The sequence below is a fragment of the Sceloporus occidentalis genome, unplaced genomic scaffold (genome assembly GCF_023333645.1).
Source record: "Sceloporus occidentalis isolate IW3139 unplaced genomic scaffold, rSceOcc1.0.p SCAF_1, whole genome shotgun sequence".
In the NCBI taxonomy this organism is placed as follows: Eukaryota; Metazoa; Chordata; class Lepidosauria; order Squamata; family Phrynosomatidae; genus Sceloporus; species Sceloporus occidentalis.
The window spans coordinates 37,762,666-37,779,600 of NW_028316981.1; the positions used below are offsets into that span (position 1 = coordinate 37,762,666).

Here is a 16,935-nt window from a genome sequence, read left to right on the forward strand (position 1 = left end):
TGCAACTTTTGGTTAAAGTTGACCATAGAGTTGTGCTGGATGACCCAAACATTCCTGGAAAGAACATATTAATAAAATCTGTGAATAATCAAATCTGCAAAAGTCAAAGACGTAAATGTGGAGGGACGAGTGTACATCTTAACAAACACACCCTGAGTTGACTTAGAGCATTTAACATGCTAAGAGGAGAAGAAACTAATTAAAATGATCACTACATTGTCCCAGTTCAGTTCCAGTCCAATAGCTCTATTCATTTTTCTTTTCATTACTGTTCAAACAAATACAAATTAGTCTACTTGATGATACCACGTTAACCATTTTGATCAAAAATGTAAGACCTATTTGAAAAAGCAGGATGAAGATTTATAACTTTTGGTTATACTACCCAATAGTGAAAAGGCCAGAATAAGTCAATTTGGTTGTGCAACACATAAGGTAATGAATTCCAAGATTTTTAAAAAATTACTTATGCTACTTTCAATGATATTTCTCCTCAAAATAACTTCAATGAAGTTGCAAAATATGTATGAGAAAGTAACCTCTACACATAAGTGCAGTTGAACTACAGCCAAAAGGCTGTAAACTACAGCTACCTCCAGTATTTTACCATAAAGAATACATTTTATGCTCTTGGAAAGCATATACAACTAAAGCATCTATTCACTTCTGGAGGGCAAAATCTGTTTTAACACAAACAGTGAATATGAACTTAAGAAGACAACACTGCATTCTCCTCATTGGAAAATCACACTTTTCTGTTAGTGTCACCACCTTCACTTTCAAGTAATCTACCACATCGACTGCTGCCACACTGCAGAATTAATACAGTTTGACACTGCTTTATCTGTCGTGTCTCCATCCTATGGAATCCTGGGATCTGTAGTTTGTTGCAGCACCTGGGTGTTTTGACATAGACAGGTAAATATCTTATAAAACTACAAATCCCAGAATCCCATAGTATTAAGCCATGGCAATTAAAGTGGTCTCAAACTGCATTATTTCTACAGTGTAAATGCAGCCATAGATCCTGCAAGTTTCCTTTAAAAACACATACAATATTTCTTTTTTGCATTTCTTTGTGTATAAGGTTCTAAGTTTGAATTTGATGTTCTGGCAATCTTGTCCTTTATTTATTAACATCCTGCTTTCTATCAGCCCTACAACTCAAGGTAGTTTCCAATTTTTTTTAAAAAAAGTATTAGTAAAAACAGTAAAAAAAATCAGTATGAGTGAGCTGTAAAGCAAGTCTGAAACATATTCATCCAAAGGTAATCAATAAAAATAGTGAATCCCTTTGAAGTGTAGTGTCAATGTTTCACCAATTTTTAGAGCTTTAGAAGGCCTATACTGAAGCGGACAGAAAGCTTTTTCTTCCTATAATACTTTAACAGGTTGAGAAAATGCAGTCTCAACACCCTTTTAGGGATCCCCGAAACCCCCAGAAAACAAAATTCAATTTTCAAAAATGTCCACAAAAAGTCCTCAAATGCTCCCTGAAGTCATGTTCTGTATCAAAATATCCCTCTCTGACTCCAAAACGTTTTTAAAATGCTGGCAGAAACCCCAATGCCAACTGGCAGCAGACTTCCATTCATTGCTCAATCACATTTTTGGCTATTAATGTGCTAATACGGTTTACTGTGAGGATGAAAACTGGGCCAAAACACTGGGCACAATATCCCATTCCTACACAAAACCGAATGGTAGTTGAAAGGTGGATGATTCAGAACAGAAGAAAGGGCATAGTCCACACAGTGCATAGTTCAACTATGAAATTCACAACCACAAAATGTTGTGATGACTGTCAACTTAGACAACTTTTTAAAAGGTGATTCAGCCAACCCATGGAGTGTAAAGCTATTAAGGTCTGCTAATGTATTTTAATGTTTATGATACCTCTAGTTTCAGAAGTAATAAAAATTTCAAGGTCAATAGCAGTTGAAGGCTGCTGCTGTCATCTCCTGCTTTTTCACACCCCAGAGCCATCTGGTTAGCCACTGATAGGCATTTGGCCAGATCACACAGGGCTCTTGAGTGGAGGCTTCCCCCTATTCTTTCAGCACCATGCTGGTACTAGAAGAGAAAAGATTTCAGCATCAAAGCAGCCAAAGGGGGAAAGATTAAGATTTCTTTCTCCATGAGTAGTGGTGTTGATCCAGATTGAATCACAAATATCACATTTACATTGCAATTTGATCTTTTTGAGGCTTTGAAAAGACATTATATACATTTATGGAGGTAAGGACTATCAATGGTAACTACTCATTATAGTTATATACCAAACCCAGAAAACCACTGCTTTCTGTCCCCTCAAAAATGTAAATAGTACCTCTAAGTCTGTCCTAAACAGCTGACTGATGCACATGCCAAACACATGTGCACACCTTGAATAAAACTGCTTTTAAATGTTTGTTGTTGATGCTATGTGGCTTCAAGTTGGCTCTGACATATAGCAACCCTTTCAAAAGCTTTTCTTGGCAAAGATTATTCAAAAGTTTACCACTGCCACCTTCTGAGGCTGAGAGAAGTCCAAAACACCCTGCAGAAATAATCCAGTTTGAGACCACTTTAACTGCCCTGGCTCAATGCTAGGGAATTATATCAAATTATATCAACTGTAGTTTTGTGAGACATTTACCCTTCTCTGTCAGAGAGCTCTGGTGCCACAATAAACTCCAATTCCCAGGATTCCCTAGCACAGAGGCAGGGAAGTGAAAGTGGTCTCAAACTGAAGCACCATTGGAGATAGCGGAGGTCACCCCTCCGCAGATATTCAAAGGTTCCGCAAGTTAGGAGGGGTGACTGTATAACTCCTGTGTCATTTTTTAAACAGATGTGAGATTCCCTCAAAGTTGGGGTAGTGGTAGCCCATTTAGGGTTTTTTTTTAGAAAAAAAGTAGCAGTGCTTATATATTTTTCTCCTTGCTAGCAGTTAAGTACTTCTCTTTGCAGAGAACCAAATGTGATAAGATGAAAGGTTTGCATACTAGTTAATGGGCTCACTTTTGCTTATTCTTAGTGAATGCATGTATCTATAGCTAAGCATTTCCCTTAGGGTAGAAACGACCGAAGTAGGTTTATCACACTGAGCGAATTTATACATATGTATAATTGCACAATAAACATTATTAAATTGTCTGAGCAAAATCCAAGCACGGAGACATGTAGTCAGAGCAAAACGCTAACAATGCTGAATGCCCATGATCGCACAGGGAAAAGATATTTAACAAGCCGTGATTTCAGCTTTGGCATCCGCCTCACAAATTGCACAAAAAGATTCTCCTTTTAACAGTGTTGAATATTGATAAAGGTCTCTGCACAGCACAACAGGGAAGTTGGTCTCTACTGACAATCTTTACGAAAGTCTGCTTCCCCCCCAGTACTCAGGGGTTTACCCTGAATGATTTAATTATAATTTTCCTTGTGTACGACAAATTAAAGAGGAGAGTAGAAGTGTCATGCCAAAGCACATTATTTATCTTCTTAACAGATTGCTGTGCACCAAAACCCAGAGCTGACACTGCCGCTGCTGTTACTTACAAAATCTGGGTCCAATAGGACACAAAGGGTAGGGAACAAGATACATAAGAAAAGAAAATAATGCAAAGGAAATAGAAAAATTAACTCATTACTTCTCTCCCTGGGAAATCATATAGAAAAGAAGATCTTGGAATCTTCTTTTTAAATTTTTCTTAAAGGGGACATTTTGCTTCAAGCCTGACTATTTAGATCTGTACTGAAACAAACCCAAAACCTAATTCTGTGTTCCTATTCCTTCTTTCTTCCCTGCAGCTGGAGAAATGTTGATAGCTTTTAGACATAGAACACACACACATACTAAACAACATCCCTTAGATGGAAGGGTAAATGCTTTTAAACTAGATGTATATTTTTAAGCTTTGGGAAATCCTGCCTGGAAGAAGACAAGCCCTCCCTTCAGCCACCATCTTGAGGAGGAGAGAGGCAGGCTAGCTCCATCAGGCCTGCCTGGAAGAAGACAAGCCCTCCCCCCTTCATCCTCCATCTTGAGGGAGAGAGAGGCAGGCTAGCTCCACCAAGCCTGCCTGGAAGAAGAAGAGCCCTCCCTCCGGTCCATCTGCCTTGGTCCAGGCCTCGGAGGGAGAGAAGAATCCTGGACCTGATCCCCTCCCCCCTCACCATTCCCTTCTCCTTTTGTGTCATGTCTTTTTAGATTGTAAGCCTGAGGGCAGGGAACCATCTATTATCCCCTCTGTTGTAAACCACTCAGATTCCCAGTGATTGGGTGGTATATAAATAAATCCTATTATTATTATTATTATTATTATTATTATTATTATTACAGGTCTCCAAGGTAGAACTCTCTGATGAGAAAATTTTAAAATACATACTTCAAAGTAGGTGCTATAAAAGAAGCAAAAATATAGTTCTTGTAAAGAGACAGAAAATCAGTGAAGCCAAATAGTGTCAATAAATAGCCATATGAGCACAATTGTCATAGAATCATGCTACTGTGTAGATATTGGTTTCACATCTGATAGGGAAGCATCAAAGAGGACAATGGTTCTATATAAATAAGTGGTCAAATAAAACATAGCAGACAGAATGAAAGCAGCACGAAGGACAGATATGAGCCTAAATCCAGTTCTGGAATAGATTCCATGGGATCTTGGTAAATCAGTGCAGAAGTTTTAATGATTCAATTACTCTAGCCAAGTTGAATCTAAAAACTGCATTTGAGACAGAGCTAGTGGAGAAGGAATAACGTTTTTGGTTTAGCCTCAACCCATTTCACAGGTTAGACTCTTCCTATGACATTGTCCACAGCACTATTAAAGAACTGCTTGTTCCAAAAAGCTGGGACCCCTCCCCCCGCCAAAAGCAAAATGATTGAATAATGGAGCATTTAATGATCAGTTTGACAACTTAACACAAGTGGGAGAGGAATGGTAATGGTGGTTGGAAGAAGCAGCAGCCAGCTTCAAGCCACATATTTCATAAATGTCTAACTCTGGAGGTGCGTGGAGCCGAGATACCATGAAAGAGGTAAATTTCTCTTGCTGAATGTAATGTGAAGATGATTTTCAAAGCCATGCTTCCCAGGCCCCAATCATTTCCAAGGTCTGGCATTCTTGACTTTTTATTCTTTATTCTTCTTCTCACTGTTGTTGCCTCCTCTTCCTCTCATGTCATTATGTTGGCAGAGCTAAGGATCAGGGCCATATGATCCTACTTGACTGTTGGGATCATCAAGAAAAGCCTCTTTAATCCACATCCCCTCTCCAACTGAGATTAAATAGGTGGTATGCAGGACAGGGCCTTCTTAGCAAAAAGACCAAGACATTGGCTTCAAAGAGAAAAAATTGCCCCCTTTATTTTCATTTATTAGGAGACTGGGAGAAACAGCTATATTTAACAGAGCTTTCCGTTTCCTATAACCCCTGTGATCTGACTCTGACTTTTATTACATGGCTATCTGAATTCTTGTTCTCAACTAGACGACTTTTTAAAAAAATTGGAGATGCTATTGTAACAGTTAAACTTGCAATTTCTTTTGGGCTGGTAAAATTGCCAATGAATGATGGCATAAATATAAAATGGGCTATTCAACCAAGTGAACATCCTATTTTTCCAATTGATATAGCTGATGTTCCTGCCAGTTCCCTGATCCATCTGTGAGATAAGGCAAAGACGCAGGCGGATGACGTGATTGCTTCCAGGCATTCTCTCTAAATGGACAGAGGCAACTGGAATGACAACTGGAAGACAAGTGACCAAACATGCAAATGAAAGAAGAAAATTGAAATTATTTGTTCTTCCACGCAGTAATGAAATAAGCAAAGAAGTGTATCCTGCCACAGGCTAAACTCTTGCTCCTGAACTGCTATAATATATAGGAAGAGAAGACTTAGCAGTTGATCTGGGAAAGCAATGAACACCTCCTTGTAAAAGAGGACAGTCATAAGGCCACTGCTAAAGACTGTATTTCTGAAACTCCAAGCATTTTGCACACTACTGGCTTGTTGCAATTTTGGAGCCATTTCCGAAGGAAGCCTCATGTACAGCATGTTACACTAATCCAAACAGGATGTAACTAAAGCATGCATCACTTTGGCTGGATCATATATTTCCAGGAATCGGCCCCACTCATGTACTAGCTATAACTGGGCAAACATACTCTTGGCCCAGTTAGGTTCTATAGGTACAGAGCTGAATCCAGGAATATACCAAAACTGCCTTGTAGATTTTTTAAAAAGAATTCTTTGCTTTCATTCTTTTTAAAATACATTTTATAATATGGTTGGTTTAAACGAATCTTACTGGTTATATTATTATTATTATTATTATTATTATTATTATTATTATTGTGTTTTAAACATGCAAACTGCTTGAAAATCATTTAGAGTATAAAGTAGGGTACAACATTTTTGTAATAAAAATAAAGGTCTGAATTAATGCATTTTTTCTTTACATTTAAGATAATTTGCAACAACAATTTAAAAATTAACTAAATGATACAATTTCAAAACACAGTAAAAAATGAAAAACATCCTAGAAGGAATTTTATTGCTTACTCTCTGTATGTGACATTAGTCCTTTAAAAAAAAACCCTGAACATTTGTGTTGGTGAAAAAGACACAGTGAAGACACAGAAGCCAGTCAAACACAACACTGCAAGACTATTTAACGAGCTGCAGTTAAGTCCCCAAACACATTTTAACCTCCTTAAGACGTACAATTCAACAGGACTGTATCTCCACATCACAGTAATTTAGCTTCAATGTGACAAATGAAACTAGAGCAACTGAGTAGCTGAAGCTCAAATGAAAAGTTCATATACTTGTCACTCACAACACTGTTCTGGAGAAGATGGGGAGGGGGGAGGAGGAAACTCAGAAGTCATCAGCTTCACTAACCACATCAAAATCCAGCAGGAGTTCAGCAATCAGAGTACTGAAAGAGCAGATTAATACAAGTGGGATGTGCAATGAAATGTCTCAATGTGCAGTGCTCCTGTTGATTGTGCCAGCCAGCCATGCTGTTCTCCATGACACTCCCGTCCATTCACCACTCCCAATATTCAGTCATCTTCCATAGCCACCAAGCATGTTCAACTCCCAGTGGACAGTTGTAGAGACCCTGCTCCCTTCTTCTGTGTGTGAAATTGCCCACACTACTACAAACTGCAGTTCCCCTGAGCCTGCTGATACTTCTCTTCTGCCTTGGTGGAGACATTTTGGCAACAACACATAAAACTATTGCCATCACAATCAAGGTATCAAACCCTGCTTGCTGAATCAACCAGGACAGATGAAGTTATTTTGCAGTTGAATCATCCTTGACACAGGATTGCAACACAAAACATAGACAAAAAGCCTATGGCCTATGATGCTTTCCACAGACATACTTGTTACTTAGTATGGACAGCACTACAGTGCTCTTTGCTTTCAAAGAATGAGCCCATGGCCCTAAACAGCACTGGCAATTATGTCCCTTTCCAGTGAAGTAGTACTTCAACGGTTATTGGTGGCATTTTGAGTTGTAATACTCAGAGACAAGGAAAAATGGGGTTATGGGGACTGTAAAACTTAAAAAGCAGCATGAAAAGATAGCCCACGGCAAAGTTTAGAAGATAAGATGGAACTTTGCAAGATTCTGTGTGCCAGAGCCTCAGTGTCAAGCCAATATTCCCTAGTGCTACCTTCTGAAATCTAACCTGCTCTCCAGGAGATAGTGAAACAACCATAAAGAGATGTGCCCATAGCCTATTCTGGCTAAGTGGTCCAGAAAGATATTATCACACATGGTACTAAAAGCCGCAAAGATGTCCAACAGAACTAACAGGGCTACAATCTCACCAGACTAGCAGCTAGCATGTATCCTCAGGACCATGGCAACTTGATTCTCAAAAATGGGATAGACTGAAATGAATCCAGACCATCCATTTTTTCCTAACAGAGGGACTGATAAAGGCAAAGCTGGTAGCAGTATATCCCAACATCTAACAAGAACCACCTCCATACAAGACTTTGGTAGAAAGTATGACTGTGCTTCAGAAGTAGCTGTTTTTGCATACAGCACTAATTGGGGCAAGGATCTTCAGATCTCCATACAAATTGAGTCACTCTGTTATAGCCTTCTCCCCTCCTTCCAGCATGAGAGAATTGAGCCCAGTTGTACACAGGAAAGATACATATTTTTCAATGATGGCAACACAGCAGGATGCCCTAGAACAGTGATGGCGAACCTATGGCACGCGTGCCAGAGGTGGTACTCAGAGCCCTCTCCGTGGGCACATGTGCTATCATCCTAGCACAAAGTTTGCCAGAGGTTGTTACTAGAAAGCCAGAGGGACATGGCACTTTGCAATAAATAAGTAGGTTCTGGGTTGTAGTTTGGGCACCCTGCCTCGAAAAGGTTCACCATCACTGCCCTAGAAGAAGTGTTATGTTCCTGTTTAGCTTTTAGCACTGCAAAGGAGTATACTGCTATATCACTTTATCAACCTAGTGGGCTGGAGCATGTACCCCTATGTCATTTGATGATCATGATCCTCTTTGGAGAATCAATACAAGAAAAAGAAATACACTGCATCCCACGAATCATAAGCGCTAGGGTGAATGCCACTTACAAGGAGCTTCTTCGGAATTTCTGCCTTTAAAGTTAGTATTTTGCCTTTCCTTCTTTCCAAAACCTCTGTACTGACATAAATATCTCAGCCTTTTCCTTCTTTGCCCACTTCTGAATTTGTTAACCTCAGCTCATAGCATAGTATCACTGCTAGATTGCCTGATTACTTAAATAAGTGTTTTAAAAGACACAGAGAATGGAAGTGCATGCCCAAAAGAGCAAAGATAGTGTTGTTCTAGGCTAGGGATGGAAAATAGGTAGCCTTTCAGATGTTGTTTTATTGGGCTTCTCATTAGCCCTAGCCAGCACAACCAATTATGAGGGTTGAGGGAGCTGCAATCCAACATCATCTGGGGGACCATGGTAAAGTCACTCTAGAATTACATTTTCAATTCTTTCTTTCAAAGAAGAATAAAGTCCATGGGAAAAAGCAGGACAGTTAAATACTGTATAATCTGTATGCTGCCTCCTGATGATTTCCAGGTTTTGTTTATTTAACCAATTGTAATTTATTTATTTATATCTGAAATTAACTAGTAAAAACATAAAATCACAAATACAGAAACAAAACATAAATAAAAATACATTCAGACAATTTTCAGGCATACTCAAAATAATCTTGAAGTAGCTGTTCCTAGACATTTTATAAAGACTACTCAAATTGGCTTTTGAGCCATAAGAATCTGAAATATTTCCCACTCTTCTTTGTTCAAGAGAAGCTTTATATTCTACTAAGCTGATTTGAATTTTAGTTTGTTTTATTTCCCACATCAACCTGAACCTTTAGCCATAAAGTTAAACCAGCTTGCTGCCTTGTGGAATTGTTCCACTCCCTTCAAATATACGCAATCCTTTTTACCTTAGAGCCTTTTCTTTGTAGTGTTCGTATGCTCCCCTGAATGCAGAGATGTGCAAATACTCCCCCTCTCCAAAAAGGGCTTCTAAACACACAGTTTCATGTATCATATGACATCTTGGCAGGCACCACTTCGCCTGACAAGACAGCAACAGAAACCTTAAATGTCTCAGTCAGCATTCTTCAATATATACTTGCCCACTCTCTTATGGACGGAGAGGTAATTCAATCACATGGTTGCAAATTGTTGGTGCCAACCTCAAATATATCAAAGAAAAGGGAAACAAGTCCCAGCCCACACCCTCTTTAACTCCAAGGCATTCAACGTTTTACATTTTGATGGATCTGAAAAGGATTTTTAATGGTATCATCCACATTTATGAATTTTATTAGAAGTTCAGACCTTTTTTGTTGTTGTTTAGCCTAACAATAGAGAATTGTGGCAATGTTTGTTTTCAAGTGCACTCTCAAAGCTAATTTCAAGGTACCATATTGTAATATATCACAAACTACAAAGAAGTACTTGGTCTACATTTATTCTTAAAGAAAGAACCTGTTTTTACAAAATGTAAAAAGCAGAATTTCTTCTTGCATTTCAGAATTTATAAAACAAATTCCTGTTGCAAATTAATGAATGTATTGCCATGAGAAAGGGGGGGGGGGGGGAGAGGATCCCAACAATTATCACCAGTTACTCTGACATCAATACCAGGAAAGATTCTAGAGCAGATCATTAAACAGAGGGTCCGTGAACATCTAGAAGGCAATGCCATAATCACAAAAAGTCAACATGGGTTTCAGAGAAAGAAGTCATGCCAGACAAATCTTATCTCTTTCTTTGATAAAATTACCAGCTTGGTAGATGAAGGGAATGCTGTGGATATAGTATCTTTTATTTCAGTAAGGCCTTTGACAAAGTTTCCCATGACATTTTTGCAAACAAGCTTGTAAAATGTGGGCTAGACAAGGCAACTGTTACATGGATTTGGAACTGGTTTACCGGCCGAACCCAAAGGGTGCTCAATAATGGCTCCTTTTCATCCTGGAGAGAAGTGACCAGTGGGGTTCCACAGGGGTCTGTCCTGGGCCCAGTGCTATTCAACATCTTTATCAATGACTTGGATGACAGAATTGGGGGCATACTTATCAAATTTGCAGATGACACTAAATTAGGAGGAATAGCTAATACTCCAGAGGACAGGATCAAAATTTAAAATGACCTGAATAGACTAGAAAGCTGAGCCAAAGCTAACAAAATGAAATTCAACACAGAGAAATGTATGGTACTGCACTTAGGATGGAAAAATGAAATGCAGAGATATAGGATGGCGGACATCTGGCTTATGGAGACTACATGTGAAAGGGATCTAGGAGTCCAAGTAGACCACAAGTTGAACATGTGCCAACAGTGTGATCCAGCAGCTAAAAAGGCCAATGCAATTTTAAGCTGCATCAATAAAAGCATAGTGTCTAGATCAAGGGAAGTAATAGTGCCACTATATTCTGCTCTGGTCAGGCCCCACCTGGAATACTGTGTCCTGTTCTGGGCACCAGAATTTAAAAAGGATGCTGAGAAACTGAAGCGTGTCCAAAGGAGGGCGACTAAAATGGTGAAGGGTCTGGAAACTATGTCCTATGAGGAAAGACTTAGGGAGCTGGGGATGTTTAACCTGGAGAAAAGAAGATTAAGAGGTGATATGATAGCCCTGTTTAAATACTTGAAGGGATGTCATATTGAGGAGGGAAGAAGCTTGTTTTCTGCTGCTCCAGAGAACAGGACCTGGAATAATGGATGTAAGCTAGAGGAAAAGAGATTCCTCCTCAACATTAGGAGGAACTTCCTGACAGTAAGGGCCGTTCGGCAGTGGAACACACTCCCTCGGAGAGTGGTGGAGTCTCCCTCCTTGGAGATCTTTAAGCAGAGGCTGGATGGCCATCTGTCGGGGATGCTTTGATTGAGAGTTTCTTCATGGCAGGGGGTTGGGCTGGATGGCCCTTGTGGTCTCTTCTAGCTCTACGATGCTATGATTCTATGATTCTAGATTCTTCTGAATTCTTGGAAACAGAAAATGTAATAAGATGCAGATCACACACCATCAAGATATGGAAGCAAATCTAAGACACCTTCAATATCTTCATCTCAGTTGTGCAAGGATATACACTTGCAAGTTGTCCTGGAGTCACATAGACTGCTGCAGAGAACTGCTGTGTTGGAATGCACTTAGAAGCTAACACAGCCAACATCCTATTGCAATCACTTATTGCATCCAAGTACTGTGCATAATCTAACTTTTTTATGTGTGAAGGAGGGCAGACCCATGTGCTTCCCCATCCTATCAATGATGTCCATTAAATGTTGAAAGCTATTCCTGATTCTGGTAATAGTAGTCTGTTACGTACCCTGGGCTGACTGACAAGAAGGGAGGGCAAAGGATACAAAGAAATGAAAAAGAGCCAAGCCACTCTATCCTTTCCCCTGACTACCAAAGTGGGTTGGCGGGCACAGAATGTAATGAAAATAACACACATAGAACAGTGCAGGTAAATGCTGTCTGTTTTTTAAAATAGCAAACAATGGCGGGTTACAGACCGCCGCTTTGAGGCGGTCTGCCGCCGCTGCCGTTTGCTCCGTAAGGGAGCCGTCGCAGCCACACCGCGCGGCTCCCTTGCGGAGCAAAAAAGAAGCTCCAAAATGGAGCTTCTTTCTGCAGCGCCCTAATGACGTCGCGAGGCGCCGCTGGCGCACTTGTGACGTCACAGGCGCCGCGACACGTTCGGATGCACAGCGTCCGATACGTAAAGATGGCGCCGGCTGTGTGGAACGGCTGGCGCCATATTGTACGGACAGAGTCCGTATTAGAGCCAGGGGCGTCTAGAAGAGACGCCCCTTTTTTAAAATGGGACGTCCGCAGGACGTCCCAAGTGCCGGTCTGTAACCGGCCAATGTTTTATTTCCATCTACTACAAGTCCTTTATTCTTTCACATTCAACACACACACACACGGAAGATTATTATTCTCTCTTGCCTTTTGCTACATATTGGAAGAAGCCAAAATAGTTTTAGTACATCTCATTCTACAAAAAAATGTTGTATTCTGGTACTACATATATGGAAACATATTTCATCTGACAGACATGAACAAATGCACACCAACAAAAACAAGACCAGGTCCTCCGTGCATAAGTAACAGACTATAAACAGTATCTAAAAAAACAAAACAAAACAAAAAAGGTTCTTAAGTATTTTACATCCATACATAACAGCTTTGTTTTCTGCATATAAGAAAGGCACAAGATGTGCTTATATGCTTGCCTTACCAACATTCTTTCAAATCTCTTTTGACTAAGAAAGACTTTAGCCAAGAACAAAAAGAACCCCGACTCACCTATAAACAAGCTAGCAAAGACAGTAAGTATTATAGTTAATTCTCTTTTCATTAGTAGCCTATTTGGTTTCAATAAGACACTTCTCAGTATTGACACCTTTGCCATCTAATGGATGCTGACATATTACAGCTCAGATTCCAAGGGCTAGTGAGTAAACTCCATTCAAGAAGCAGGCTACTCAGGACCCTTCTTCTGAAAGCACTCATAACCCATCCATAAACACACCAACTGACACACAAAGGTCTTACACACACCTAATATTTCCCTGTGAGAAAATCATAGTCCAATGAAAATTAACCAGGATGGGGAGATGACAGTCCAAGTATGCCAAACTCTCATCCTAGCAGGTAACATTCACAAAAGGGACACGAAGTTCCAACTACAGTGGGCCCTTTGTATCTGCTGGGGTTTGTTTCCACAATACAAGGAATTTAGATGTTGGCTTTGGAGATTGTTTTCTGCTGCTCCAGACTATAGGATCCAGAACAATGGATGCAAGCTACAGGAAAAAAGATTCCACCTAAACATCAGAAGGAACTTCCTGTCAGTAAAAGCTGTTCAACAGTGGAACACACTCCCTGGTAAATCACCTCTCAAACTCATTTGAAATGTGGTGCTCGAGAAAAGTGCTAAGGATTTCATGGACAGCCAAAAAGACCAACAAATGGGTCATGGAGCAGATCAAGCCAGAAATTTCTCTAGAAGTCAAGATGACAAAACTCAGGTTATTGTGCTTTGGACACATCATGAGAAGGCAGAAATCACTGAAAAAAACAGTAATACTAGGAAAGGTAGAGGGAAGTAAAAAGAGAGGAAGGCCGCATGCAAGATGGACGGACTCTATTAAAGCAATCATGAGTATGAGTTTGTGGGATTTGAGCAGAGCAGTGGAGGACAGAGGGTCTTGCAGATGTCTCATCAGCAGGGTCACCATGGGTCAAGATCGACTCGAGGGCAGTTAACAACAAAACAGAGGATATGAAAGGCCAACTATATTAGGAGCCATTGATTGTATAAATAAATAATAAAACTGTTATTTATACCCTGCTTTTTGTAACAAAACAATAAAGTGGCTTACAACATTAAAAACATTCTACATACATGTATCTAGTGTATCCTCTGCTGTTAGAAGGCTCCTTGATCCAGTGGTATGCTAAGGGAAATTATTTTTGACAATTCACCTTGAAGCCTCTTTCTACACCAGACTCTGCTTTAGAGCCTTAGAGAAACCTTTCAGAATAATATGGAGATACCACAGGGACATGATGTAGGATTATAGGGTAAAAATACTTCTTTTAGGAGGGAGGACATTTGATACATTTTTTAAAATAGTGTGCTATGTGTTATTTTTTTAAAAAGCTTGTATAAATTTATTTCAAGAGATGACCTTTTTTAAAAAAAAGAGGAGTCTGCATGTACAGTTTAGACCTAAATACCCAATACCTAAATTGCTCAAGTCCATATGTGCATCAATACAAACTACGAAATACAGATGGAAATGCAATTATTGTAAACAAAAGCTAATAAGCAAGTAACAGGGGAGTTATATATTCCATGTAACCAGCCCTTGGGGACAGTCTGGCCACAGAATTTTGGATCCACTGTAGTTACCAAATATTTTCCAAAGGCAATGCCACATAGAGTACGTTACATGAAAACATATGGGACTTAATCAAGGCATATGTCACTGTGACCAGATTTTATATTTCTAGGAACAGGAACAGCTGTGCACAAGTTATAACTGTGCACATGGATCCTCCCACCACTAAAACATGGGCAACTAGTTAGAGTTTATAATCATTTATTTTCTTTATATAAAAAGAAAAAAATCACAAAAAAGATTGCATAACCTGGAATGTTTGATTCTCTTTGGGGCAAACCCTCTGTAACAAAAGTAACTCTGCAACTGCATTTCTTTGCAACAATACATCAGAATTCTGCATAATCCAGGCTGACCACTCATGAGTTCTGTGCTACAACCCATAGCTTGATTGCTCTCACTTGGCTTCTCACACCAATGGAAATGGCTTAATTACGGGAAGTGAAAGCTTAGCATTATCATCAAAACCAGGACTTCAGGCTTGTCAGTTACAGATACAAACATCTACAGATACAAGCATGGGGCTCAGATTTCTGGCTTATCATTTGTGTGCACATGACTAATATGCATGCCCGGTTCTCAACAGAAAATGAAACAAAATCAAATGTTCATCATTTTACTCCAGGTAGCCAAAAATAAGCAAAAGTACAATTTCCAGTCAAGTAGAAACCATATATTTGAAGAGCAGGCTTGTCATGCTTCAGAGAAAAAGAAAATAAGGCGGCTATGACCACCTTGGACTTGCATGACATTTAGAAGGCATAGTTCACATAGCACATTACTGGTCTACACAGAGCCAGTCACAACTTCAATGAGGAACATGCTCACATAAAATAAACACAGAAGCAATTTGGTAACACCGCAGATATCCACATGGTACTCATAGGAATGCAGGATCACCTCTTCTTGAGATCACCTTTTTCTTAAGAATGTGCACATGAGCACATGGGTCAGAACTCCTCTCGTGTGAGCAATCTCAAATAAATTACTGACTTTTTAAAAGTACGTGTGTCTGCCAGTGTTCCCCTGACTTCGAAGATAGCTACAATAACCTTAACACAATAGTTGAAATATTGACTTTTAGTATATATCTAAGTAGACCATCTTTTCTGGGTGGGCTTACATTCCCACTGAAGGATCAAGTTTTCAGCCTTCGGTTCTTCTGGATCCAAATTTGTCACTGAAAGCCTAAATGACATTGGTGCCTTGGTGTGCCCTTTATCAGCTTTGACAGGTATGTTAGTTATACTTGGGCAGGGATGGCTTGGTAACAGTGGCCCAGGTATGGATAATCTGAAGGATGGAGTGTTGCATGGATGGAGGGGCTGTCTTTGAGACTGGTACAAAAACTGTGGCAGACTTTTTCAGGCTTTTGAGTGGGGCAAGCTAATGGCCCTAAAAACTTGGGATCTGGTTCTCTGACTTCTACTTTAAAGACCCATTTAGTTTAGTGGAATGCCTTTTCCTTAGAAATTTGAAATGTCTGAACTATAAAATCCTTGTAAAGTCGAAGGCTTTCATGGCCAGCATCCATAGTTTTTTGTGGGTTTTTCGGGCTATGTGGCCATGTTCTAGCAGAGTTTCTTCCTGACGTTTCAGAGAAAGATGCCAGCCACAGATGCTGGAGAAACGTCAGAAAAAAAAACTCTGCTAGAACATGGCCACACAGCCCGAAAAACCCACAAAAAACTATAAAATCCTTGTATAAGTTTAATGTCTGTTAAGTCCAAATTAATATCTACTTCACAGACCATATGAGGAATATATGCTAATATGTGTATTGTGGATTTGTATTCTGTGTATACTTACACACTACACTGTGCACATAATGAATATGTGCACATTATGCACATAACCATGTTACATGTCCACTGTGCCTGTTGTGTTCCCTTGTGTAACGCTACTGTTTCATACAAAATCAATTAAAATGGGAACTTCCAAAATATTCCAGTGTAGCAGCATAAGCCAGCACATTCTACTGAAAATCTTTGTTCTAAATTTCCCTAATGAACGATGATTACTACGTGAGACAAACTACATTACACTAAGTATTTTTTTCTTTATTCTACTATTCTTTTATTTTTACTGTCTCATATACATATGAAAAATTAGAATATCAGCAAAACAGGAAAGAATGCATTTTTGTTATCAATACTATTAAAATATCCCCCACAACACTGGATATTGATAAATTCTCCCAGCACTTACCTCTCCCTTTTAGGAGTGTGGACTGACAGTTGTCCATTTGTTGAGGCATGTGGGTTTATTATTAAGGAGGTCTTAGAAGAGGCTGAGGAGGAGAGACATGTCGTTGAGAGGTCCAAGCTACTGTGGTTGTTGCTTACAGCTTCCTCTGCTGTGTGAGAACCTGTTACTTCTTTCCAGAGTTGCTGTAGTTCACTTGGAATCATGCCTGAAACAAAATTGAATAAATTAAAATCAATTAACAGTCAATTTTGCTACTTTCAAACCGGAATTATCA

The 16,935-nt window shown here is 39.5% G+C and overlaps 1 protein-coding gene across 10 annotated transcripts in view; it reads right to left on the reverse strand.

Moving 5' to 3' along the window:
* Positions 1-16,935, reverse strand: part of FOXP1 (forkhead box P1) — a 699,809-nt gene that overhangs the window by 105,960 nt on the left and 576,914 nt on the right. For all 10 annotated transcript variants that reach the window (XM_089519524.1, XM_089519514.1, XM_089519475.1 and 7 more), the window contains one exon: positions 16,662-16,866. In XM_089519524.1, coding sequence (XP_089375650.1) covers positions 16,662-16,866 — 205 coding nt within the window. The remainder of the gene's footprint in view (positions 1-16,661; positions 16,867-16,935) is intronic.